The 27,023-nt window shown below is 39.9% G+C and overlaps 2 protein-coding genes across 6 annotated transcripts in view; one reads left to right on the forward strand and one right to left on the reverse strand.

The window, feature by feature from the left end:
- The window catches only part of LOC100538338 (uncharacterized), a 146,846-nt gene that overhangs the window by 91,277 nt on the left and 28,546 nt on the right, over positions 1-27,023 (reverse strand). The window lies entirely within an intron of this gene.
- Positions 1-27,023, forward strand: part of tbkbp1 (TBK1 binding protein 1) — a 107,316-nt gene that overhangs the window by 62,592 nt on the left and 17,701 nt on the right. For all 3 annotated transcript variants that reach the window (XR_015504198.1, XM_087276450.1, XM_087276449.1), the window contains 3 exons: positions 562-706; positions 7,186-7,385; positions 9,026-9,087. Coding sequence is in view for 2 of the 3 variants with exons in the window: in XM_087276450.1 (XP_087132576.1) it covers positions 562-706; positions 7,186-7,385; positions 9,026-9,087 (407 nt within the window). In the remaining variant the exon portion in view is untranslated. The remainder of the gene's footprint in view (positions 1-561; positions 707-7,185; positions 7,386-9,025; positions 9,088-27,023) is intronic.

Consider the following 27,023-nt stretch of genomic DNA (forward strand, 5'->3'; position numbering starts at 1 on the left):
CTAAGTTTGGCTGCCGAGCGGATGGGCAGTTGCGATAATTAGCCTCTCCATGTGCTTCAGGCTTTAATCCAACCAGGTGTCCACTTGATTAATCTTGTACCGAGCATACGTCCTATAACTGGGCTCCATGAATGTAATTGGCCTCTCATATTACCCAGCCCAGGCTTAGCGTACGTGGATGATGCTGATATCTATAATTACATATGCACATTTGCATCCTCGGTTTTAAACACGGGTCTCAAATGGCTTCGAATGGATTTGGCCCGGACCAAAAGATTGAAGTTTTGAAAAATTCATGATGCAAACGTTTGAGCATCTGTGCCGTTCGCCTCTCTGAAACACTCAGCCAACTATCAGCTGTTACATCTACGTGCTCTCATCTTTTATTGCTGACAAAAACTCCTCATGGACGCAAAGTTTGGATGAATCTGCATGGTTAAAGTAATGGCCTCCCTGCCCTTGTCTATCTTTTGATCAGTCCCTCATTGCTCTCTGTACTTTCTCTTTTGGCGTTTCACTTTGAATCTTTTATAATCTTGTGCTTTTTCTTTCCCTCCTCAGACGTCTCTAGTGGAGAAACACGTCGAGCGGATCCACGGTTTAGAGGCGGCTTTGAGGCAGAGGGAAAGCTCTCTACACAAACTCAACACACAGCTACACAACAAAGACATGCAGTATCTGCAACTGCACAGCCCTGACTCGCATAGTAAGTTTTGTTTTTATGTGCGCTATGCGTGCAGGTGTTCATTTAGAAATCACACTGTGCCTAAAACCACTACCACTGACTCATTCACTCATTCATTATTGAGTGTCATAAAGATCCCTGTACAAGAAAAGAGTAAACAAATGTGTATTCAGATGCTTCTGTTGACACGGATGCTGTGCTGCTGTGGTAAAATACAAAGAGCAAATTCAAACAGGCGCTTTAAACCACAAGTGTAACAAACTATACACAACCATTATTGCGTCTATGAGACCAAACAATGGACTGACAAAATGGGCTTTAAATAGGATAATTAACAACTATGGACAGGTGATGTAACTAAGGAGTAACAATGGAGGCAATCTATCCACAGCAAAATGGGGACAAAGGTAGAATCAAATGTAGGAGAAGGGAACTGAAAAAGAAAAGAACTGAACAGAAACAAACATAGATGTGGCATCTACACTGTGTTTAATTTTATTTAAATGTTGAGTTATTTGTTATTCAACATCTTTTAATTCTAAAAGTTTAAATCTCATATGTAATAGATTAGATTAGATTTAACTTTATTTCCATTACACATGTACAAGTTTAAGGCAACAAAGTGCGGTTTAGGTAACCAGAAGTGCAATAGCAGTGCAATTGCAGGATATAGGTATAACTTAAAAAGTGCAGTTCTAGAAAAATTATGGGTAATATTTACAGATGGATGTACTATGAACATTATATACATATTGTATTAACTATGAACAGAGATTTACTATAAATGAATATATGTATAGGTTACTATTTTAAATCAGGGTATGCAGATAGATATGAAAAGAATTACAAATGTATATATGCAGTGGACATGTTCTATTCTAGATGCAAATATTAATTCAAGAGTTCCCACTTAGATATGCTTAGCGTTAATAGCAGATTTGACATGCTGTCCCAAGAGAGAACACTGAGCTCGGAGATACTTGAGCCCAAGGCTCCCACCCGGGAGGGAAAAAAAGATCCATTTATTGTAAGCTAGGATCATTCTGATTGGATTATTACTGATTACAGATGAGCAGCCAGTCGTGCTCAATCTTATCACGTGCTCCTCTCGAAATTATTCATGAAACTTCACATAGTCCAGTGACCATGGGGAGTATAAGTTATGAGGAGAGTGTGGAGGTGCGTGAGGGTCTATGGGGTACAAAACATTTTAACTTTTCTGTAAACTCTGCGTACCCGGTACTGGGTCCGTGACATCATTTATTTCCACATTCTTTCAATTTTAAAGGTGCGTACTGGCCCAATACCCTCATAAATGGTTACATTCTCTCATCAGTTGGAATAGAATAACTTTTGCAAAGATTATGATAGAGACATTTTTCTTTGGCATGTACAGGAAATACCAAAATTAAGTTACAGCAACCTAGACCACACAGAACCTTAAAAGGTACACTTTTAAATACATTCAGTCATTTTCTTGTCGGCTTAGTCGCTTTTTTTATCTGGGGTCGCCACAGCAGAATGAGCCGCCAACTTATCCAGCACGTTTTTACGCAGCGGATGCTCTTCCAGCTGCAACCCATCTTTGGGAAACATCCACACACACACACACACACACACACACACACACACACACACACTGACAATTTAGCCTACCCAGTTCACCTGTACCGCACGTCTTTGGACTGTGGGGGAAACCAGAGCACCCGGAGGAAACCCACGTGAACGCAGGGAGAACATGCCAACTCCACAAAGAAACGCCAACTGAGCCCAGGTTCGAACCAGTGACCCAGCAACCTTCTTGCTGTGAGGTGTCAGCACTACCTACTGTGCCACTGCATCGCCCACTTTTAAATTTGAGTTTACAAACAAAAAAAGTGTCTTTTTTGGAGGGGTTAAGTATAACACATACAACATATACAATTATTTTAATCACCTTTAACAGTGTTTTATGAAAATTCAAATGGTTTTCTTTAAAATGATACCAAGCCTTTGCATTTACATCTTGGCGTGTGGATTTGGGAAACTTTTGAATTTGGGTAGGAAAAATCCAGGCAAAAACCCCAAAATAGCACTTGATTAACTGGTTTTGTTAGCATACTGTTAGGTTCTCTTTTTTTCTCTCTTTTCTCTTTTTTCACATTTAAGTCTGATAAGGATAAAATTTAAAGGACAGTTCACTCAAAAATAAAAATAAACTCATTTGTTTTGTCTTTAAAACCTTCTTGAGTTTCTTTCTTCCGTTGAACACAAAAATAATATATTATTTTCAATCTTTTATTGGTCTTTTGTATGACAATACAAACGACATATTGAGAAGCAGGCAGTAATATGTTGTCCATTGTTAATCTCATCCCCTAACCTCTCATTCATTAACTCAATTAACAAAGACAAATGGTCACACTTTTTGATGGTTCGTTTTTTTATATTTTTTATTTAAGTTACATTGCATCTGCATGCCAACTAATTCTCAATAGATTATAAGTGGATATTTAGGTTGGGGTTAGGGTTAGTTTAAGGGTTAGTGTGTTGACGTACTTGCAAAGTTTCTTATAGTCAGTTAAATGTCTACTGAAGGAGCAGTATCAACAGATATTAGGCAGACAGTCTAATACTCAAATGGACCATCAAAATAAAGTGTTACCAGAAAAATAAAACACATAAATATCAAATTAAGTACATTAGATACATACTGTAAGTACATAACATCAGAGAATAACTGGATACAGATGGGGGAAATAATCATAATTAAAAATATAGAATAATAAACCTTCTAATAAAACCACAAATGTTACAGGTTGCCAGCACCAGGTGTAATAGGCAGGCCTTTGATATAATCAAGAAATGGATTCCAAATTTTAGAAAAGGATTCTTGTGAGCCGAGGAGTAAGCATCTTATAGCTTTTCAAAAATGACACAGTAAAAAATGTCCTGTATCCACTTGTAATGTGTAGGGGGAACTGTGTTTCCACTTTAGAAGTATGGCACGTCTGGCTAAAATATTGGTAAAACCAACAGCCTTGCTGTCACATACTGTCAAATCAGGTCCAAGAGATACTCCAAAAAGGGCTAGCAAAGTATCAAGGTCTTTATTGATTCGGAGGGCTTTAATTAATGTATTAAAAACCAACACAAAAAATTATATTTGAAAGAACGCTGATAATACTATAAAAGTCAATTGGTCACAGCACCAAACATTTTTTTAAATATGTTCTTTTTTGTTTATCAGAAGAAAGAAACCCAAACAGTTTTAAAACAAGGGCAAGTAAATGATAACAGGATTTTCATTTTTGGGAGAACTTTTTATTTACATCAATGACATCATTCAAACAACAAATCAAACATCAATATTACAGTGCATAATATTATAGCACATACACACATATAAAAGCTATTCATAAGCATGTTATATTTTTAAGATCGTTCATTATTTGTTATTTGATTTGCCTGCTTCCTTTGTGTTCCAATCCCAACATCATGGGGTCTTTGAAGTGTCCTTTTTCATTATATATGCTCTGCATTTTCTATCCAGTTTCCAATCTGGCCTAATTTTGTTTTTTTCAAAGAGCACCTCTCCTGTGAAGCACTTCAAACAGGGCGAGCATCGCTCCTCTTGTCCTTTTGTTCCTCTTTGTTTCCCCCCAATGGTAGTGTTGTTCTGTATCTCTCTCATTTTTATCTCATTTGTTTTTTCTTTCCTTCTTTTTCTTCTTCTCTTTCCTTTCACTGTCTCTTTTTATTCACCACAAACAGACTTTGTAACCAGGTGAAACATATTTTGCGACAAAAAAGGTCAATCCTTTCCCCTGTGACCCCAATCCAAGATCTAAAAGGATTCAGTCAAACTTAGAGCTCAACGGGAGTCAAAAAATCCCAGAGAACTTAAGCAAATTATGTATTTATGTAAATTAGGCAACAGAGATGTTCTGTAACCCCGTCAGAAGGTAGTACAAGAATTATGTCAATTTAGTTTGCACTCATGAATACAAATATTCCATGCAAATTTGAAGAAAAAGAGTATAAAAATCCATTTGGCTGTGGTTTTGGTATGATGTGTAGGCGTGCAGCAGGGGTGTGTGTTTTCTGGCTTATTGCTGAACTGTCACAATAGCTGCTGGCTCAAGGACGGCTGTTCAGTGAGCTGCTGAATCACAGTGCCCACGCCGGGGGTGAGGAGCAGGAAACACTTCAGTCTCCATTTGCCATCTTCAGTGCTCCACAGCCACATACTGTAGTAAGGGACATGCGTGGACTGACTTTAGGCTTCTAACTGTGCTGGTCCTGGGGCAGCAACATTAACACTCCTGCCCAGACAGTAAGCTGATGCTTGTTACTATTGGCTGATGGAGGAGACAATGCCCCATTGCGTAACAGACTCACAGTATATACCTTTGTTGGTCTTAAATCTGAGTAAAGTTCAGAGGTCAGTGAGAAATCTGTATTTTATACATACAGTCAGGGGAAAAAAATACGATATCAGATGTTATTTCGCTTTTCTAGATTTGGGTGCAGGACACTACTGTATAAATTGTTTATGTAAGTGAGGACAGCAAAATAATGTAAACTAACATTACACTAAAATGTACACAAAGTGTACTAAAGATTAAAAAAATTAACTGAAAAGCTGCTGGTTAATAGCAGCCTAGGAGACTACAGGGTGAGGCTACTGGTGGTCCAACAAAGTATTTAATAGTTGTGTAAATATTGTCAACAGTTGTTGCAATCAGTTTTAGATTGATTGGCATCCATTACGTATACGTATGTACAACTGTAAATTAACCAATAGCATATTTACTGACAAGGAAAATGCATAAAAAGGTAAAATTCATTAGGTAAATGCTTGTTTGTATTACATTTAACAACTCATAGTACAGTTTGACCTTAATGAAAAAAGTGTTCTTATTAACAATATTCAACTTAGTTCACTGTACTTTCCATGGGCAGTTCAGACAAGACAGTAATCTTTTAAAATAGCAGTCATTTAACTAAAATATTGTGATGTTTTTTTAACCGTACTTACCAGAGAGAAACAGAGGAAGAGCTATGTCCTGTTGTCCATTAAATGCTGTCTGAGCTGCGATCTCAATCCCATAATGCAATTCGAAAATGTATATAAATGGAAAAACACCCGTAATATGTATAGTATGGAAAAATTCTGTTAAAATATACAGTCTTTTACCTGTTATTGTACAGAATTTTTTTACAGTGTACTTTCATCTATATGATAAATTTGATTGGACATTTTAATATTAATTTTCTAATCAATAATAATTTGAACAGTGAACGCTTTTTACATTTCTGGATTTCTCAGTAGCGCAAGTCGTCATAGTTAAGTACAACAAATATTTTTTTTACAATCTTATTTGCTGAAATATTAAAAGAAAAACTCCATGATGGTGTTAGTAAGACTTTTAAAAATAGGAAAACAATTGGGTTTGAGAATGATAACAGCAGCCAGAAGAGAGACCAACATCGAATGTACTGTCCTGATGCTGACTACCAATTCCTTACACAAGCGGTAATTTATTGTTTGTATATTTGAAGCAAAAATGATATAATACATACATAAATATTCCCAGTGATGGGTTGCAGCAGAAAGGGCATCCGCTGCGTAAAACATATGCTGGATAAGTTGGTGGTTCATTACGCTGTGGCGACCCCTGATTAATAAAGGGACTATGCCGAAAAAAAAATGGATGAATGAATAAATACATATGTACACATTTTTCTAAATCAAAATATTAAAAACTTTCAAGGATGAAGATGCTGATCACTGTTAAAAGCTATCATAACAGTGTTGTGAAAAGCATCCATGGTGATCACATCACGCAGAAGTATAATTCAGATCTAACTGTGCAGGACACAGTTGCGATGTGGGTGACACATGGGTGGCAAAAGCAAGTGAGAATGACAGCAACAACAACAACAAAATTGGACATGAGTTACTTTTTAGAGAAAAGTGTAATCAAAATCACGTTCTGTTCAAGGGCTGTTCAAGTCATTGAAATTCAGTTTTGTTTCAGATTTTGGCCTCCATTAATTATGAAAAATCAAGATTAAAGATGATCTATTCCTTTCCTGCAGCCCATATTAGAATCACTGGTCCCCACCAATGTCCAAATCTAGCAAATCTACACCCTTGGCATCTGAACTCACAGTGTGTGCCGTCAAAAGTAACAGTTTGTTCTCAATCAAACTCTAATAATAATGCAGCTTTTCCAATTCTGGCACCAAACACACTACTGACTGAAAGCAAGCTGTCAATGCTATATACATTATACTGCACTCTAAACTGATTGGATGACAAATGCACTCAATTCCTCCAGGCTGGGGGTTTTCATAATGGCTCATCAGAATGTTCAAAATCATATTGACAGTTTCACAATATCTGCCCAGTTATATCTGCATTTGTTTTGTGTGCATTGATTTGCATATGTCGGCTGTTGATAAATAATCATTGATTCAATCTGTCTGGCTTATCTATAACTGTCCTCCTCTAGTGCTGGACTGCCCCATGACCCTGCAGAGCTCCCGCAGTCTGGACACCCTCTCTGACCTCAAACTGCAGCGTTTGGAGGCGGAGCTAGAGGGGGCGAGGCATGAGGCTCAGGGGGCGTGTCAGAGGGAGGAGGAGATAAAGGCTGAATGCGAGAGACTGAGGGAGGAGCTGAGGGAACTGCAGAGCAACCACAGACAGAGGGTCTGTAACACTCACATACAAACACTGACAATGATGTCTATAACATATACTAGACATATGACATATCTATACCAAAATAAAGATAACTATAAAACATTTTGTTGGATGTAAACAAAAACAATGGTCCCAACGTATTTCCTGTTTTACATTTTTAATTTCTATAGCTTCCGAGAATCCAAAGAGTCACATATTGATAAATAATGTTATGATAGCTGTTTTAACATGATTATGATTAAATTGCCTCATCCAGTTATGAAACAGTTTGATAGCAAGCAGGAAATATTTATTAGCCAATGATATGACCACATTGAAATGGTCTACATTAGCATCCACACCAATGCACCATAACTTTGTTTAGATTTGAGATGCCACAAGCTGTGTCGACTACCTTTATTAAGTCGATTATGTCAATATTTCTATCATTTATCAAAACTTTTTTGGAAAGTGACTCAAATTATATTGTTCCTCATCACTCTTAATAATTTAGAGTGTGTCTCAACCAGCAGCCCAGCTCTCGACATCATTTCCACCTCTGGTGTACTTGTAAGGATAGTGATGAACTTGGTTCACCACAAACTTGGACACACTGACTGGGACATGAGATTGTCCTCATTGTCCACCATAATATCTGGAACTAATAAATAACAGAAGAACTAATCATTTTCATATATAATATTTTACTTGATGTTTTCAGAGTACATTATTGCTAAATAATTTGATGGTTTCACACCAGCGATGTTTCAACGAATAAGCAATTATAAATATTTGCTAGATTTTTTTCTAACAGATAAGTTTGTTCATGCTAAAATTAAATAAATAACAGATTTATAGGTAAACATCTCTTGTTTGCCATTGTGGTTGATGATAGGGTTAATATGATTCATATTTCACACATATAGTGCATGCATTGGGGGACTTTTCAGGGTGGGAACATTTCAGTTCATTGGAAAAAATTTACAATTGAGAAAACACTTAAAATGGCAGGCAACCTGATCAGTGCACTGACTACTGAACAAGGATGATAACTGAGAAGCATCCTTAATTAACGTGGATTCTACCATTTTAAATTTAGATTTAGGTTTTGATAAACAAGTTATTCATGAATTTATCTTCACTTGTGTGAATGTGGCCTTTAGATGAAATAAGATAACATTAAAAGCCCTAATACATTTTAAAATGGCATATTTGATATTTGCCTTTGGAATAATGTCTGCAGAAATCTCGCAGTGATGTGTGACCTGGTTGCACTTCAGACTTTAAGCCATTTACAATACCATTTTTGGAAGAAATATATATTATAATCATGTACTAGCATGAAGCAGCACACTTTTATTTTTTGTAAACATTAAATTAAGATTTCTTAAGGACCATGTGACATTTAAGTCAGTAGTAATGATGTGGATAATACAGCTTTGCCAACAAAAAAACAACTAAAATGTAAACAGAACATTTAAATTCTAAATCACATTTCACAGAAATAGCTTTACCTGGATTTTGGATCAAATATATGCCGCATTAGAGACATTAAATCTTAACCTCTCACACTTGAAAAGAAAATAAGTTTTACAAACATATTACACTGAACATAAATTAATCCACATAAAAGTCTGAAAATCCTCTATGAAATTCCTCTCTTGCAGGACGTGAGCTCCACATGTGGACAGTGTGATGTGGAGTGGATAAAGAAAGTTGGAGATGAACAGTAAGTGTCTGCCGTCTTAAATCAAATATTACAGTTGCTGCTTTTTGTAAACCTGTTTTAAGTGTTGCTGCAACTGCACAGCCGGTTGTGTGGGCAAAATACATGTGCCAGTAGAGGGCAGTGTAAGTATTGGCAAGTCTCCAGATCACTTTCACGATCAAGCAGAAGTGGTCTGAAGAGAATACAGGTGAACAGAAAGTAACCTGGTTGAAGTGAAATGGGGAGTCTTGGAAAGGAAGGTCACAGTAATGCCTACGTCTGTTTGCACCTCAGTTTCACACTCTACTCCCCCTCTCTGTTTGAACTGCTGGTTCTTGTAAGAGTCGTGATTTAACAGAAACCGGCCAAATGCTTTACTTGCAGTTACTCAGAATCAGGTAGTTTTTGGATGTTTTTGTTGTCTTTTCTGAAGGACGGGTTTCTTTGGAGGGAAAGTTAGATTTGTTTTCATTTTCATCACCAACGGTTGTAAAAGAGAGGAAAATATCACTTAGACGATTATGGCACAGGCAAAACAGATTTGATATCATTTTGGGGAAATTATTGGGCAACGATTACATTTTTTTGGCATATAATCATTTAAAACAAGGTATTTTATACTTAAACTTTTATGCTTAAAGTGTTTTTTGTAAATTATTAAAGTTGTTATACCTTGTGTATATCTATGTAAATCTATAATATTTATTTTGCCTTTACAAATTACATGATGAAAATTAATGAAACCAGGTGTAGTAATTCAGGTTATGTATTCTGATATCTTTTGAAATGGTTTTAGCTATTCTTTGACCTGACGTGTTTATAACATAGATCTGAAAAGGATTATTGTTTTATTAATAAAGAATAAAGAGACATAAAATATACATCTTTGATAGTGACATAAATATGAAATAAAAGAAATATGAATATGAAAAAGCTAATTAATTAAATATAAAATATATAAAATAAAATAATTACAATATATCAAAATCAAAAATAAATAAACTAAAACACTTAAAATCTCAAATTATATTCATTTACTTGCATGTCAGTAGAATTAACCAACATTAGAGAGTTTTAAACATGCAAATATGTTGTAAATCTACTTCTGTATTTTTGATCAGAGAGATTCAATTGTCAAAGAGTCCATAAATTATATGACGAAATATGAATAGACTTCAAAAAGGCTTGATATAGTCACATTCTTTCATGTTTTAAACACTTTTAACAGTTACTATATATCATTTATATTTTAATATAATATTATTTATTATTCATTCATTCATTTTCTTGTCGGCTTAGTCCCTTTATTAATCAGGGTCGCCACAGCGGAATGAACCGCCAACTTATCCAGCAAGTTTTTACGCAGCGGATGCCCTTCCAGCCGCAACCCATCTCTGGGAAACATCCACACACACATTCATACACACTCATAATTTAGCCTACCCAATTCACCTGTACCACATGTCATTGGACTGTGGGGGAAACCGGAGCACCCGGAGGAAACCCACGCAAACGCAGGGAGAACATGCAAACTCAACACAGAAACGGCAACTGAGCACGGCAACTGAGCCGAGGCTCGAACCAGCGACCCAGCGACATTCTTGCTGTGAGGCGGCAGCCCTACTGCGCCACTGCTTCGCCTCATTATTTATTACATTATTATTATTGTTAATGTCAGTTAAATATTACTGGCTGTTAATGTTTAGTAATTGGTTGCATAATCATTCATGTTGAATAACTTAAGAGGGGGCTTTTGTTTCAAAATGTTCTGTTTCTAAATGATATCATTTAGCACAAAATGACAGTGAATCAATATAACAAATGTTTTCATTTTATGTGATTCAAACTATTATTTATTTAAATAATAATAATAATAATAATAATAATAATAATAATGATAATAATAATAATAATAAAAATAATAATAATAAATGGGGGGGGGTCTCCTCATCCACCACCATTCTACCAATTTACTAAATATTGCTTTCTGACTCTTCTGAATTTAAAACATCAGTAATGTAAAAATGAAAATAAACGTTTTTTTTTTTCTAGTATTTTGACCAATTTACATTGTTAAAAATGCTCATTTTTTTCAATTATCTTTCAGAATAAAAAAAAGATATATTGTTTTACTCAACACACAACTACAAATCTATAAATCATAATCCCAGAGGAATTTTCATGATCTCTTTTATTTTTTTCCATATACAAATAAAAAAGTAAAAAGAATGGCCTTAAAGTAGGGGTGCCCAAACTTTTTGTTGTATGAAGGGCCAAACACTAAATATCACAGAGAGCCGTAAGTCAAAGGTAAATATACCAAAACTAAAGTTGCCATGAGTAATTTCTTAATTTATCTCATATCAAAATAAATAGAAAATAATACTTCAAATCATATTAACTAATGCAGTTTAACTTTTTTAAATTAGAACTTATTGCAATAAAACATAAACAATCCCATTTATAACACAGTGGAGTGCAACGATACTCAGGTCAAGCAGAATTTGTCTTTGACTTGATTTGCTCTTCGAATTCTCTGCATTGTCAGGTGACAGAATATGCATTTGAACATACATTTTAAAACAAATCAAGAGTTTCATGAAATTTGAATCTCAAAACCAACCCAATCATTCTCCCTCTCTTCTCAGATGGGATGACAGGCCAAATCAAATGTTACCATGGGCCAACGTTGGGCCCTAGTTTGGGCATCACTGCCCTAAAGAGTTAAAGAGTTAATATCATTTAACATGTATTTGACTTTCATTGAGATGCTTGGTTTAAAGTACGTTATTAAGCAAAAAAAAAAAAAAAAAAGATTTGAGCACTTGATAAGTGCGTTTTGCAATTATTTTTAAAATGCTGCTTGCTGAGCTAAGCTGCTTATTTGTTCTGATTGCATAGTATTTATCGTCTGCAGCGTGGGCTGTGCTCATTAGCTTATTTGGCTGCTCTGTAGTGAAGTTTAGCTGAAAGAGAGAAGCTAAAACCCATATAGCTGGCATTTGTTAGCATAAGGACGGTGAATATTATAGATACTAGTTTCAGACCAAAGGTCAGACATCGCTTTAGCAGCCCACATACACATCCCTCCTACACTGGATCATCATCATCAAAATTCGCATAGAAATCACACATACACAGCCACCCACACTGACTTTTTTTGCATTTTGTTCTTTTTGTACTTAATAGCTCTGCAGCTGCTCAACAAAAGAACTTTTTCATACTTCAAGGATGACGACTTTACCCTTTTATATAATATATTAGATATCAATATACACAGGAAGATTGAAAAATAGATTTCAAACAAACAACAGTTCATTTAGGCTGACACATCTTCAGTCATGGATGTATGATAATCATCAAGGTTTTATAAAATATTTTTGCTAACTGATGCAAAGAGAAACTTTGTCATCAGATGAGCTTTATCTGATTGAACTCCCAATTCGCAACAATCATCTTAAATATGCATACACTACGTTTTTGCTCACCAAGTCTGCTTTATTTCATCAAAAATATTGTACAAATTATAAAATTGTGAAATGTTATTGCATTATAAAATAACTGTTCAAAAGCATTTTAGAATTTAATTTAATAATTTATTCCAGTGATTTTAATGATGAATTTTCAGCTTCATTACTCCAGTCTTCAGAGTTGCATGATCGTTTCAGAAATCACCCTAACATTAATTATTATTGTTATTATTTCTTATTATTACTATTATTATCATCAGTAATATTCAAGGCTTGACATTAACTTTTTTTTTATCTCCAGCCACTTGGGTGAGTAGATTTCTAACAATACAAGCCACTCGCCATTTTCACTAGTCACAATTTTGTTATTGGAAAAATATATTTTATATGCATAAAATTGATTTTGGCATGCTAAAATGACTTTTATTTCGACTGTGTCGACAGGGCTCCACCCTGGGATTTACCAAATTTATCTCTGACCACACTAAAATAAATAATTATTTATTAGCCACAAATTTTAAATAATGTCAAAACACACACAATATAACTGTAGACAGTGCTCTTTTTATTCAATAAAAACCTTTAAAAAAAAAAATAGACATTTAAAAAATTTGTGTCATGTATCTAAAACTATGCACACTAGTCTGTCCTGGCTAAATGTCTCTCAGATCACCATTTACACATACTGTAAAAGGGGAGTTTATATCCTATTAAAGCAATGGTATTGTAAAAATGATAATGAACCATATTATTTTTTTTATTATTTAAATCACATTTAAGTCACCTTTATTAAACAAAAAATATTTTTTTTTAAAAACTTTTGGAGCTCTCGAAAGCAGCAGGACTGTGGGTGCACAAGCATCACTTTTGTCCAGTCTATTTCATAGAAAACTGATTGCAGCAGTTGTCTTTCCAGGCACCGTTGCTACGCGCAAGGAAACAAACGCGCACATCACATCACCTTTGTGCGTGAGTAATCATCCTCACATTCGGTATTCTAAGATCACATTTGCACGAATATCAACCGCCATAGTGGCTAGTGGAGTGTCTGTCTAACTCGCCACAGCTGAAATTTACCCACATTTGGCGGGTGTTAATGTCAAGCCCTGTTAATATTATTATTATTAATGGCAATAGTAATAAAAGCAAAAATGACTGGAGTAATTATTTAATTTGAAACTACAGACAACATTAAATACATTTTAAATTAATTAATGAATTAATTTATTAAATAAAATTAACAATTCAACATCTTTTTTAACATTTAATGAATGCTGCCTTGATGAACAGAATAATTTTCTTAAAAAAAAACACTAACTCCAAACTTTTGACCGTGTATATTAGTTAAACGAAGAGAAAACTAAATTAATTGCATTTGGGAACAGAGATGAGGTTCTCAAGGTGAATGTGTACCTTGGCTCTAAGGGTCAAACAACAAAAAAATAGGTCAAGAATCTTGGTGTGACGTCGGAGTCAGATCTGAGTTTCAGTAGTCATGTCAAAGCAGTTAGTAAATCAGCATACTATCATCTCAAAAACACTGCAAGAATTAGATGCTTTTTTTCCAGTGAGGATTTAGAGAAACTTGTTCATGCTTTTATCAGCAGCAGGGTGGATTACTGTAACAGCCTCCTCACTGGCCATTCCCAAAAAGACAGTGAGACAGTTTCAGCTCATCCAGAACGCTGCGGCCAGGATTCTGACCAGAACCAGAAAATCAGAGCACATCACACCTGTCCTCAGGCCTTTAAACTGGCTGCCAGTTACATTCAGAATAGATTTTAAAGTATTATTACTTGTCTATAAATCACTAAAAGGCCTTGGACCTCAATACATTACAGATATGCTCACTGAATACAAACCTAACAGATCACTCAGATCTTTAGGATCAAATAAACTAGAAAATCCAAGAGTTCAGTCAAAGCTGGGTGAATCGGCTTTTCAGCTACTATGTCCCTCGCTGCTGGAATCGGCTTCCAGAAATAATCAGATGTGCTCCAACATTAGGCACATTCAAATCAAGACTAAAAAACACATCTGTTTAGCTGTGCCTTTACTGAATGAGCACTGTGCTACATCCGACAGATCGCACTATTATGTCTCTTTTCTTTTTCATTCTTTTATAACCTGTTTTAACACATTAAGTTTTTATCTGTTTTTAATCATTTTTATAATTTGTTTTTTATCTTCTTTTTAATTGCCTTGCCTATATATATATATATATATATATATATATATATATATATATATATATTTTTTTTTTTTTTTTTTTTTCTAGAAACTACTGACTTTTTTTCCTATAATTTCAACGTAATTTTTGTAATTCAAGCTATTTTTGGATTTAAAATGACAAATATTAATTTCCTATAATCAAATAATCGAAACATGCTATATTAGGGGTATTAATTAGTTTAAATGTAGATTGCAAAAGCTTTAAAATTGTTTAAAAATGTTTTCAACTCTGAAGTGAGAATATCACAATGAAATGAAACAAAATAATTGAACAGCATGTGGTTAGCAACATTTACTATACACAATATACAGTATTTATCTGTGATTCCCAGCTTCATGCCAACATACAGTAAACTTGTTAAAAAAGTTCAATATGCCACTTTAGTGTAAAAGTCGTATCTTATATATCTATCACAATCTCAGAAACTCTTTCATAATAATTAAAATGTAAGTTAAACCACCTTTATTGTGTCATCTTAAAATGTATATACTGTTGTCATTTTTTGCTAACAATCCAGACAGACAGATAGCTGAAAATATAAACACAGACACAAAGAAACAGGACATAAGAAGTGACACTACTCGTTTCACTTCATTTATGTTAAAAGGAAAACTTTCACACATTCATAGAGCAACTTTGTACACAGTCCAAATGTTGATGCATTCAAAGGCCTCTTCATAAGATGCATACTAGATATGTGTCCGTGTGTGTTTGTGTGTGTGTGTGTGAGAGAGAGTGTGTGAGTATATGTGTGAAAGAGCAGTGAGGAGGTGAGAAAAAAAATGTGTCGCTCATCATCTAAATCTGTTGTAAATACCTCTTTGATAGATAGAGTCTATCAAAATGAGGGTGGCACTTGGATGGTTAAGTTGTTTATAAGGCGTCGGTAAAGTAACTGGTTAGCGATGAGGGTTAGCATGAGCATGCTAATATCTGCGGCAAATGAAGATGCGATGGTAAGAAAATCCAATACAGCTCATTGGCCAGACACAGAGGAAAGTTTAGCAGATTACTGGTGGTGAGAGAGTTAATTCTGATTGGCCTTTGGTTTCTTTTAACATGTGGTTTAAGAATATAAATTAAGCCTAAACATCTAGTGCTTTGATTATTTTGAGGCGAGTTTGTTCTTTGCTATCTAATATAAACAGATGCAAGGCACGATTATGCAACTGTGCTGCTGGTTGTCTCTTATTCAGTTAGCACAGACTTCTTTAGGCCATTTGGCAATTTGTGTTTGCATGTGTGTAGGGGGCGGGGGGCGACTGAGGAGGCAGAGAGTTTAATGCTACGCTAAATGAGAGAGAAAATTAACGAAATCTGACCTTGCACCATACCGCTCTGGTGGCGGCTGACTCATTTGACTCTTATTAAAATGCAGTGAACTTCATTATTAGTCTGAACCCTTTCTATGTTTTTTTTTACTCTCTTAATCAGCTTTTTTTAACAGTTGTTCATTATTTTCATTTTTGCATAATCAAAATATGCTGTATGTATGTTGGGGGCATTAATTAGTCCAAATGGCAATTGACTTTAAAAGCTTTTGAAATTGTTTTCAACTTTGAAGTGAAGAATAAATGAGCTTGTTTACATTTCATCACAATTAAATGAAACAAAAAAATTTAACAGCATGTGCTTAGCAACATTTACTATATGCTATATACTGTATTTGTCTGTGGTTGCCAGCTTCATGCTAACATATGCGTGTTAAAAGTGGTCAAATGTACCACTTAAGTGTAAAACTGAAAACTCTCGCCTGATATATCTATCACAATCTCAGAAACGATGAGTGTTTAAAAAAAAAGCATGAAGGTTTTTGCGAATTTGTTAGAGCTTAATCAGATAAAGTGCAGTTGATGAGAAATTTCTGTTGCTTTGAGTCAAGTAATCTAACTTGTTTTACCATAAAGGTTAGATGATTATCCTAAATGTTTAGTTCTTCTTTATCAGACTAAAAACTGTTGTTTATTTTGAGTAAGCTAGATGATATCAGTTCAGTATCTGATCAAATTTGTGTTAAAAAGAAATGATTGTCAGTGTACTGTAAGAAAAGTGACATGTTTGTGAGATACAGCTGGCTGGTCATTACCACAGAAACAACCAATCTAGGGTGTATTGACCAAACAACAACATAACTCATGGCTGAACTATCATAGTACGATGCATAATTTGCGAAAAGAGCGAGTGACGAGTATTTCCCAAAACCGTAGTTTCTCTGACGCAGACCTATCGTTTGAACCACGTTAGTTATAACATAAGATGACACTCTAAACAGGGGGGAGTAAGAACTTATATATATATATATATATATATATATATATATATATATATATATATATATATATATATATAAACAGCACATAAAGGGCCAATGTTTCCTTTCAGATAGTATTGAGAACATTCCACATTCTATTCTAAAAACACGTGTAAAAAACAAATGCGTATTCTAATCTCATTAAAAAAAAACATCATGTTAAGTTTTTAAATTTATAGTAGGCTATTTATTAAGAAATAAAAAGTATTCTACTTATTATTAATAATAATAATAATAATAATAATAATGTATAAACATATATACATGTTTTAAGTATTGTTTTTTCGACTGCAGAATTGTTTTAGCATATTTGCCCAATACAGTACATTTCTTAATAAATAGCCTAGGCTACTATAAATTGAAACCATTAATGTAACCTATATAAAGTGCTCAGCATAACTGAGTACACCCCATTTTGAAAATGAATATTTTTACCCATTTCTCAGTGAATATAGGCAATGTATTTGGGTGTGTTTAAACAACAGATTTATTAAACATATTTTTATTTAAATAATATTTTAGTCACCAAACATTTTTAAAAATTGAAAGAAAACAATTAAATTAAAGCTAAATATTGCAAAAAAAATAAATAAATACAATCTACAAAATTTCAGCTACAATTTTCAATTTTTTTGCTTCACTAGTTTTTTTCTCTCTTCTTAAATTTGTATTTAATATTTTTCTATAACAAATAAATTTGGCTGTACTAGATTTTAGACCTTTAATGCAAGTTATTTTGTTAAATAAGCTTCACATTTAACTTCAATACTGACTGATCTAATGTATGTGAACAAATATAATATTGTTTAGCTTCCCATTCAAAAATATTAATTTAAAAGATTTGTGAGGGGTGTACAAGCTGAGCACTGTATTTTCGTTTTCATGAGCTTTGGTGATGTAACATAGATTGCACTTTCCATAATTCACCTATAGCTTTGGTCATGAGCCATGGCTGTGTGCAAAATGGCAAATGATTTCAAAGTGTTCTACGATGGGAGCGCAATTGTCAGAAGAACGCTCAAACTGAACTGTAAAAATTCTTTTAAAAGCAAACTAAGTAAGAGAAATAGCTTTAATGTTTTTTTGTTTTTTTTAAGTTTAAAAGTTCATTCATTAATTTTCTTGTCTGCTTAGTCCCTTTATTAATCTAGGGTCACCACAGCGGAATGAACCGCCAACTTATCCAGCAAATTTTTTCACAGCGGATGCCCTTCCAGCCGCAACCCATTTCTGGGAAACATCCACACATACACACACTGCGGACAATTTAGCCTACCCAATTCGCCTGTACCGCATGTCTTTGTACTGTGGGGGAAACCGGAGTACCCAGAGGAAACCCATGCGAAGGCAGGGAGAACATGCAAACTCCACACAGAAACACCAACTGAGCCGAGGATCGAACCAGTGACCCAGCGACATTCTTGCTATGAGGCGAACGTGCTACCCACTGCGCTACTGTGTCAACCTAGTTTAAAAGTTTGAATGTTTTTAAATGATAGGGCTTAGGGGGATAACTAACAGAACACAGTCAAGAACGTTCGAGGTTACTAAAGTAACCCTTCGTTCCCCGAGGAGGGGAACGGAAGCACTATAAGTGGATTTGATAGTAAAATCCACGCATTGGGAGGTTCGGTTCAGAAGCTACTCGTCTGAAAGAGTATTGAACGGGCCAATTAAGAATGAATTGGCAGCGCAAGCCTGCGCAGGTGAGCGGCATAAGCAATCAACTGAGTATATAAGCTCACCTGGCGCCAGCAGACGCTATCCTTTTTAAGCTGAAGAGACTTTTAACAGCTAAGGGACAGTCATTATGGCGACGGAGTATAGTGCTTCCGTTCCCCTCCTCGGGGAACGAAGGGTTACTTTAGTAACCTCGAACGTTCCCCTTCGGGGGGAACTCCAGCACTATAAGTGGATTTGATAGTAAAATCCACGCATTGGGAGCCCATTGAAAGCGCCATAATGACTGCACCTTACCAACACCCACCATGAGAGAGCGGTCAGGCAAGCGTGACGCACCCAGATCACGAGAGGCGTGGTCCTCCAACGTGCCCTTGGCCCTAACTTATCCTACTTCAAAAGAAGTTTTACGGAATAGGTATCTTTTTTGGGAGTCGCTAGCGTCTAGATAATTCTAGGAACACGACAGTACGTTGGGAAGCGTGCCATCCCAGTAGGGAGGACGCTGCGGAGACCATCCGCACCCAATAGGGGGAACAATGGAATTACATATGGACTAACCCTGAAAGGGGGAGTGCGCATAAGAAGGTGGTTAGCAGATAGGGAAAGCACGGGTCCGCCCAGGGGGGGGACTTAACCGTGGCGGAAAAGCATATGGGGATCACCAGCGGGGATCGGTCATAGCAGGCACCTATACCCAAAACGCGGGCTGACCAGCGGGCAGACCTACTACGTAATGGGCCAGCAAGTGACTCCTCCGCTGAGTCAGTGCTGGGGGCCTCGGAGGAATCTGCAGGGCTCACCGAATGGGGAACTTTACTGACAGACAGGAGGGTGCACATCTCTCCGTGTTAGGGAAAAAAAGGCACCGCAAGCGTGTACAACACCTACCGAGTTGTTTCCTCAATCACCAAAGGTACCTAACACCCTTGAGGAAACCGGCTCCACTCGCAGATTATAAAATCTTGCAAATGTGTTGGGTGTCGCCCAGCCCGCAGCTCTACAAATGTCTGCTAAAGAGGCGCCACGCGCACACGCCCAAGAGGATGCAACGCTCCGAGTGGAGTGCGCATGCACTCCTGGGGGGCGCGGCTGGCCTCTGCTCAAATAAGCACAAGAAATGGCCTCCACAATCCAGTGGGATAAACGTTGTTTAGACACGGCACTTCCCTGCTGCCGTCCGCCATAACAGACAAAGAGCTGCTCAGAAGATCTAAAGTTTTGAGTACGGTCCACATAAATGCGCAGAGCGCGAACTGGACAAAGTAATGACAGGGCTGGGTCTGCCTCCTCCGGGGGCAGCGCTTGCAGGGTTACTACCTGATCTCTAAAAGGAGTGGTAGGAACTTTGGGCACATAACCCGGGCGGGGTCTCAGAATAACGTGAGAAAATCCCGGCCCGAATTCCAGGCACGAGTCACTGACCGAAAATGCCTCCAGGTCCCCGACCCTCTTAATGGAGGCCAACGTGACCAGCAGAGCTGTCTTCAGGGACAGAAATCTTAAAGATACTGTATCGAGTGGCTCGAAGGGATCAAATCGCAGGCTCGTAAGAACGAGGGCGAGATCCCAAGAGGGCGTGAGAGGGGGGCGAGTTGGATTAATTCGCCTAGCGCCTCTGAGGAACCGGATGATGAGGTTATGCTTTCCCACGGTGCCGCCAGCCACCGCGTCATGGTGAGCGGAGATGGCAGCAACGTAAACCTTGAGAGTGGAGGGCGACAGCCTGCTGTCCAGCTTCTCTTGAAGGAAAGAGAGCACAACACTGATCTGGCAAGATCGGGGGTCTTCTCTGCGAGAGACACACCACTCAGTGAATAGACTCCACTTCAGGGCGTAGGCGCGCCTCGTGGAGGGGGCTCTAGCCTGAGTGATGGTATCAACCACCGCGGGCGGCAGGTTACCTAAGTCTTCCTCGCGTCTATGGACCACACGTGGAGGTTCCAGAGATCGGGACGAGGGTGCCAGACGGTGCCTTGTCCCTGAGAAAGTAGGTCCTCTCTCAAAGGGATCTGCCAAGGGAGGGCCGTCGCGAGGAGGGAGAGCTCTGATATCCAGGTTCGGTTGGGCCAGAGGGGCGCAACTAACAAAACCTGCTCCTCGTCCTCCCTGACCTTGCACATTAACTGCGCGATCAGGCTCACTGGGGGAAACGCATACTTGTGTATGCCCCGAGGCCAGCTGTGGGCCAGTGCATCCGTGCCGAGAGAGCCCTCGGTCAGGGAATAAAACAACTGGCAATGAGCGTTCTCGGGGGAAGCAAACAGATCGATCTGGGCCTCCCCGAATCGCGCCCATATCAGCTGGACAGACTCGGGGTGGAGTCTCCATTCTCCAGAGTGAATCTGCTGCCGTGAGAGCACATCGGCTGCACGGTTGAGCATACCTGGGATGTGAATGGCGCGCAGCGACTTCAGCCGCGGGTGACTCCAGAGGAGCAGACGGCGGGCGAGCTGAGACATGCGGCGAGAGCGCATACCCCCCATGCGGTTGATATACGCCGCCGCCGCCGTACTGTCCGTCCTGACCAGCACGTGTTGCTGCCCCAGCACCGGAGAAAAACGGCGGAGAGCAAGGAACACTGCCAACAGCTCTAGGCGATTGATGTGCCAATGCAGCTGGGCACCTACCCACAGGCCCGCAGCTGCATGCCCGCGACACACGGCTCCCCAGCCTGTGCTGGAAGCATCTGTCGAAACAACAACATGACTGGACGCCTGTCCCAGAGGCACACCGGCCTGCAGGAACGAGGGGTCGTTCCAGGGGCTGAGGGTGCGGCGACACAGCGCAGTAACAGAGACTCGGTGTGTGCCCGCATGCCATGCGCGTCTCGGAACTCGATCTTGAAGCCAGTGCTGAAGTGGTCTCATATGGAGCAACCCGAGCGGCGTGACGGCCGCAGCGGAAGCCATATGCCCCAGGAGCCTCTGAAAATATTTCAGTGGGACCACTAACTTGCTGTCGAGCTCCCTCAGACAGTTCAGCAGCAGGCGAGCGCGCTCTCCGGAGAGGCGCGCTACCATGGTGACCGAGTCCAGCTCCATCCCGAGAAAAGAGATCCTCTGCACCGGGGCGAGTTTGCTCTTTTCCCAGTTGACCTGCAACCCCAATAGGCGGAGATGCCGGAGCACCTCGTCTCTGTGCGCAGTCAATTGCTCCCGAGAGTGGGCTAAAATCAGCCAGTCGTCGAGTTTATTGAGTACGCGGATGCCCGCAAGCCGCAGAGGCGCTAGGGCACCCTCCGCGAGTTTGGTGAAGACCCGCGGAGACAGAGAGAGCCCGAAGGGGAGGACCTTGTACTGCCATGCTCGACCTTCGAACGCAAACCGCAGAAACTGACGGTGGCGTGGAAGAATGGAGACATGAAAATACGCGTCCTTCAGGTCTATGGCTGCAAACCAATCCTGAGGACGAACGCATCGGAGGATGCGCCTCTGCGTAAGCATTCTGAACGGCAGCTTGTGAAGGCAGCGATTCAAAACGCGCAGATCTAGGATTGGCCGTGACCCACCGCTCTTTTTGGGTACGATGAAGTACGGGCTGTAAAACCCGCTCTCCATCTCGGCTGGAGGCACCGGCTCGATTGCACCCTTCGCCAGGAGGGCAGCAATCTCCTCTCGCAAGACAGGGGCGGACAGGGGATTGACCCTGGTGAAATACACGCCCGTAAACCTGGGAGGCCGTTTGGAGAACTGTAGTTCATAGCCGAGTCTGATCGTGCGTATGAGCCACCGCGAGGGGCTGGCCCGCGCTAACCAAGCAGGCAGAGCCCTCGCTAATGACGTCATCGCAACAATCGTTGACGTACCCGCGGAGGGGCAGCGAGGAGCGGGTGTGCTGATCCGGGGAGCGCGAGGGTCCCACAGAAGAGCTGGAGGAGAGCGTTTCGCTCTGGCTCCGCACCCTGACTCCTGAGAGGGGGCTTGGGGGCTGGGAGAAGGGAGACCGTCCCCCCAGCGCCCGAGAGCCGCTGGCGGAGCATGCAAGCCCTGCGAGCTGAGAGGCAGCGCGTCCCAGACTGGCGGGGCTTGAGCTGTCACATCCGGGGAAGGGAGAAAATGCTCTTTGATCGAAACTTTGGTGGCACTGAAAAGTACCGTTGGATTTTGGGCCCCGCCCTCCAGCGGGGAAAGAGCAAGTCTCCTCTTCTCCGGATGGCCTGTCTCAGGGACGCTTCGCGGTCCGTTTACCGGACTTGGCCCTGGGCAGGAGGGGCTACCGGCTTTCGGCGTGCTCGACGCGCTCGCTTCGCCGGAGGCGGAGGCGGGGGCGGGGCATCGGCCGTTGGCGGGCGCCCTCGGCGAGGAACAGCGGAGGTGGATGGCTCGGCCGGGGATGGAGCGGGCTTACGGCCCCGCCGAAAGATGACTCTGCCCATCGCATCCGACTGCTCGCTCACCGCCTTGAACTCCTGGGTGAATTCACCGACGGTGTCGCCGAACAGGCCAGCCTGGGATATGGGCGCGTCAAGAAAGCGAACTTTGTCGACATCGCGCATATCTGCCAGGTTTAGCCAGAGGTGGCGTTCCTGGACCACAAGTGTGGACATCGTCCTCCCCAGTGCGCAGGCGGCGGACTTAGTGGTCCGGAGAGCATAGTCGGTCGCCGTACGCAGCTCGTGTAACAAGCCTGGGTTAGACCCACCCTCGTGCAGCTCAGCCAGCGCCTGCGCTTGGTAGCGCTGGTAGGTGGCCATCGCATGCAAGGCGGAAGCTGCCTGGCCCGCAGCCTTGTAAGCTCTAGCTCCGAGGGAGGCAGAAAACTTACAGGCTTTGGACGGGAGACGGGGCGGACCACGCAAAGCGGGGGCGCCACGCGGACAAAGATTGACCGCAATGGCGCGCTCCACCTGCGGGATCGCCTCATACCCCCTGGCAGCTCCACCATCCAGGGTGGTGAGGGCGGAGGCGGACGCAGCGCGGGCAGAGAAAGGTGCCCTCCAGGACTGCGTAAGCCTACTGTGCACTTCCGGGAAGAAGGGGACGAGAGGCTTCGAAGGCTTCGCCTTCTGATCCTCTACGTAACACCCATCTAGTCGGTCCGGCCGCGGGGCTGGGGGATAAACCATCTCCAACCCGACGGCCGAAGCAGCCCGAGAAAGCACGGCCAACATGTCCGCTTCAGGATCCGTTTTGACGGCGCTCGCTTGCCCAGAGGGGGCGAGCGGGTCCGGATCATCGTCGGACAATGAAAGCCCGCCCTCCGATGCCGCGGAGGACATCTGATCTCCGGTGTCAGCGAGCGTGAGAGCTACCATCTGATTAGACGGATCACTCTCAGTACCCGAAGCTTGGATGGAGCGCTTGGAGGAGCGAGAGGTCCGCGAGCCCGTGGGCGGCGGATTGTCTTTCGCTGAAGCCCTCAGATCTGCCCGAGCGCCCGCTGCAGAACAGGAGGCAACTGGGGTGGCTCGCTCTCTTACGAAAGCTAACCGCGATCTCAACTGCGCAACGGTCATGGCATCGCAGTGACGACATGAACCGCCCCCGAGCACCACATTAACATGCTGGACCCCCAAACATGTAATGCAGTGATCGTGTCCATCATCCGGAGCCAGGAAACCCCCGCAACCAGAAACGCACAGTCGGAGCGCCATCCTGAAAAGGACGTGCTGCACGACTGTGTTGCTCTTTTAGGATTTGCAACAATACGCACCGCTCTTGGAGGACCGGACCCAAAGGGACGCCAGGCAAGGGAGATACCCAGCTCGACCGTCTGCCGCTGCGTGGACTCGCTCTGGACCGGGATGAAAATCGTTCTCTCGAATGGCTGTAGATCAGCAGGAGGAACCCTCATAAGCTCGATCAGAAAAGGCTCTGAAGCGAAAAGGATAGCGTCTGCTGGCGCCAGGTGAGCTTATATACTCAGTTGATTGCTTATGCCGCTCACCTGCGCAGGCTTGCGCTGCCAATTCATTCTTAATTGGCCCGTTCAATACTCTTTCAGACGAGTAGCTTCTGAACCGAACCTCCCAATGCGTGGATTTTACTATCAAATCCACTTATAGTGCTGGAGTTCCCCCCGAAGGGGAACTATGATTACAGCTCTAGAGGTAGTTGCAACCATACGCAAATGCGATGCAGTTTGCGAATGTTTGTTGGATCAATGGATTATTGAAACATCAAATCAACAAACTGTTTGTAAAAGGCATAGGCCAGTATAGGATTCTGATGGTATGATAACCTTGAAAAGAAATATCACAGTTTCACGGTATTGTGATTACTGCTTGAAAATATGTTCTTTTTAAATGTCTGGGTAAAAAAAAATAACTATTTTCTCTTACAACACAATACATTATATTTTGGGAAACTTTTAAAACATTTAAACAGTAAACATGTTAGGCTAAATAATTAAAATGAATCATTAACTTCTGCTGTCTTTATTAGTTTGAAAAACACAGATTTCTTTACTATTTAAAAAGGCATCTTTAGATATCCATTTGCTGGAGATATCCATTTGCTGAAAAAACTTTCATATACTGTAGGAATGGTATAGCATAAAATAAAATAAAAAATTGACTTTTCCAAACTGCGGTACACCTTAAAAATGGTTATCGTTCCATGCCTAGTTTGTAACGACGGAACTTGCAACCTTGGTTGACTCTTATAATTGACTAACGATGTGGTTACGATGTGGGCACCTGTGGTTTATTATTGATAATGACAGACTGATTTCTTATTTTCTTGGCCAAATTTGCCCACTAGCCTCCATCCATCATGGCCTCCTAACCCTCCCTATATTTAATAATTGACTTCATCACTCAGTCTCTTCTCCACCAATAAGCTGGTGTGTGGTTTGCGGTCTGGTGAAAAATGGCTGCAGTCGCGTCATCCAGGTGGATGCTGCACACTGGTGGGTGATGAGGAGATTCCCCACTATGTGTAAAGCACTTTGAGTGCCCAGAAAAATCGCTATATAAATGTAAGGAATTAAATATGGGCCTTCTTGCAGTACAGTACCATATGCAGTTGAAAACAAAATTATACACCCTACTCGGAAATTTTAATCATTTTTCACATTATATTTTCTTGTTACTTTAATCAGACTGAAATAAAAATAAAGGTATGCATCTAAAAATGTTTAAAATAATGCTAACATCTATATTATTATGCCCCTTAATATATCTTAACCTTAGATGTTAACTTAGTTAACCTAATTTACCTAGTTACGCATTTACATTACACTATAAGTTAAATACTATTATCTTGCACAAAAACGTAAAAATATATATTTTTTAAACTGTGACAAACAAAAAATGTAGTTAATTAAGAAAAAGAAATTAGGTATTAAAATTATTATATTTTAAAATGTTAAACCAAATAGTAACCATGCTTGGATATATTTGAACAAGAATTCAAATTTCACAGGAGTGCTAATTATTTTGCCTTCAACTTTGAATGAATTATTGATTCATTGTAATGAAGAGTTGGAGTTCTTTTCTGTGTCAAGTATGAGACAGCAAAGCAATAGAGACTAACACAGCTCTGTAAGGAAACAGTTGCCAGTTTTTGTGATGAGCGAGGCTTTTTACAAATGTGGTTGCCATGGATAGTGACTGCAGAGTCAGATGATTTGAAACTACAGTTTTCTACTCTGTGCCAGTCATGCTTTATGTCCTCACTGGTTGAGTTGAACATCATTACCAACTGTTATGAACAGTTGTCAACCACTTTTTCTACGCTGAGACTATCGCCTTATTATTGATTTTATGTCACACAGCTAAATGCTGAAGAAAAAGTGCAGATATTTTTATTGTTTTAATGTCACACTTTCAATGTGTTAACACTCTCAATGTTACAGTTGCAAATCTATCTTCACATGTCTGTAGGTGGTAATAGCATGATGTTAATTGCACCTGGCAATAAGTGCTTAGTTTTGTGATTAAATATACTATTTCAATGCATTTAGCACCTGATTACTTAATTACAGGTAGTTGGAAGAGTATAATAGTTTAAATGGATTATGAACTTATAATGTTCTCAAGATTTTTACACTAAGAGAATGATTTTTTAAAAGTAGCTTGTTTTCGGTCCTAATTTGCTTGCCTTGATCAGAATACATCATTTGAATAGGTGTGGCAGATTGTAGATTCAAAAGTGAATGCCCACTGGTATGATTGGCTAACAGTGTTCATTTTTAAAAATTAAAAAAGTAGTGGGACCACCTTTGCAATCTTCTGAATGTATGTTTGACAGCCTACAGTACATCATTCACTTGCTGCTGCTGCGATTTAGGTTATAAACAGATATACAGTAGGTATGAC

Source organism: Danio rerio, chromosome 12 (assembly GCF_052040795.2).
Source record: "Danio rerio strain M-AB ecotype USA chromosome 12, GRCz13ab, whole genome shotgun sequence".
Lineage (NCBI taxonomy): Eukaryota > Metazoa > Chordata > Actinopteri > Cypriniformes > Danionidae > Danio > Danio rerio.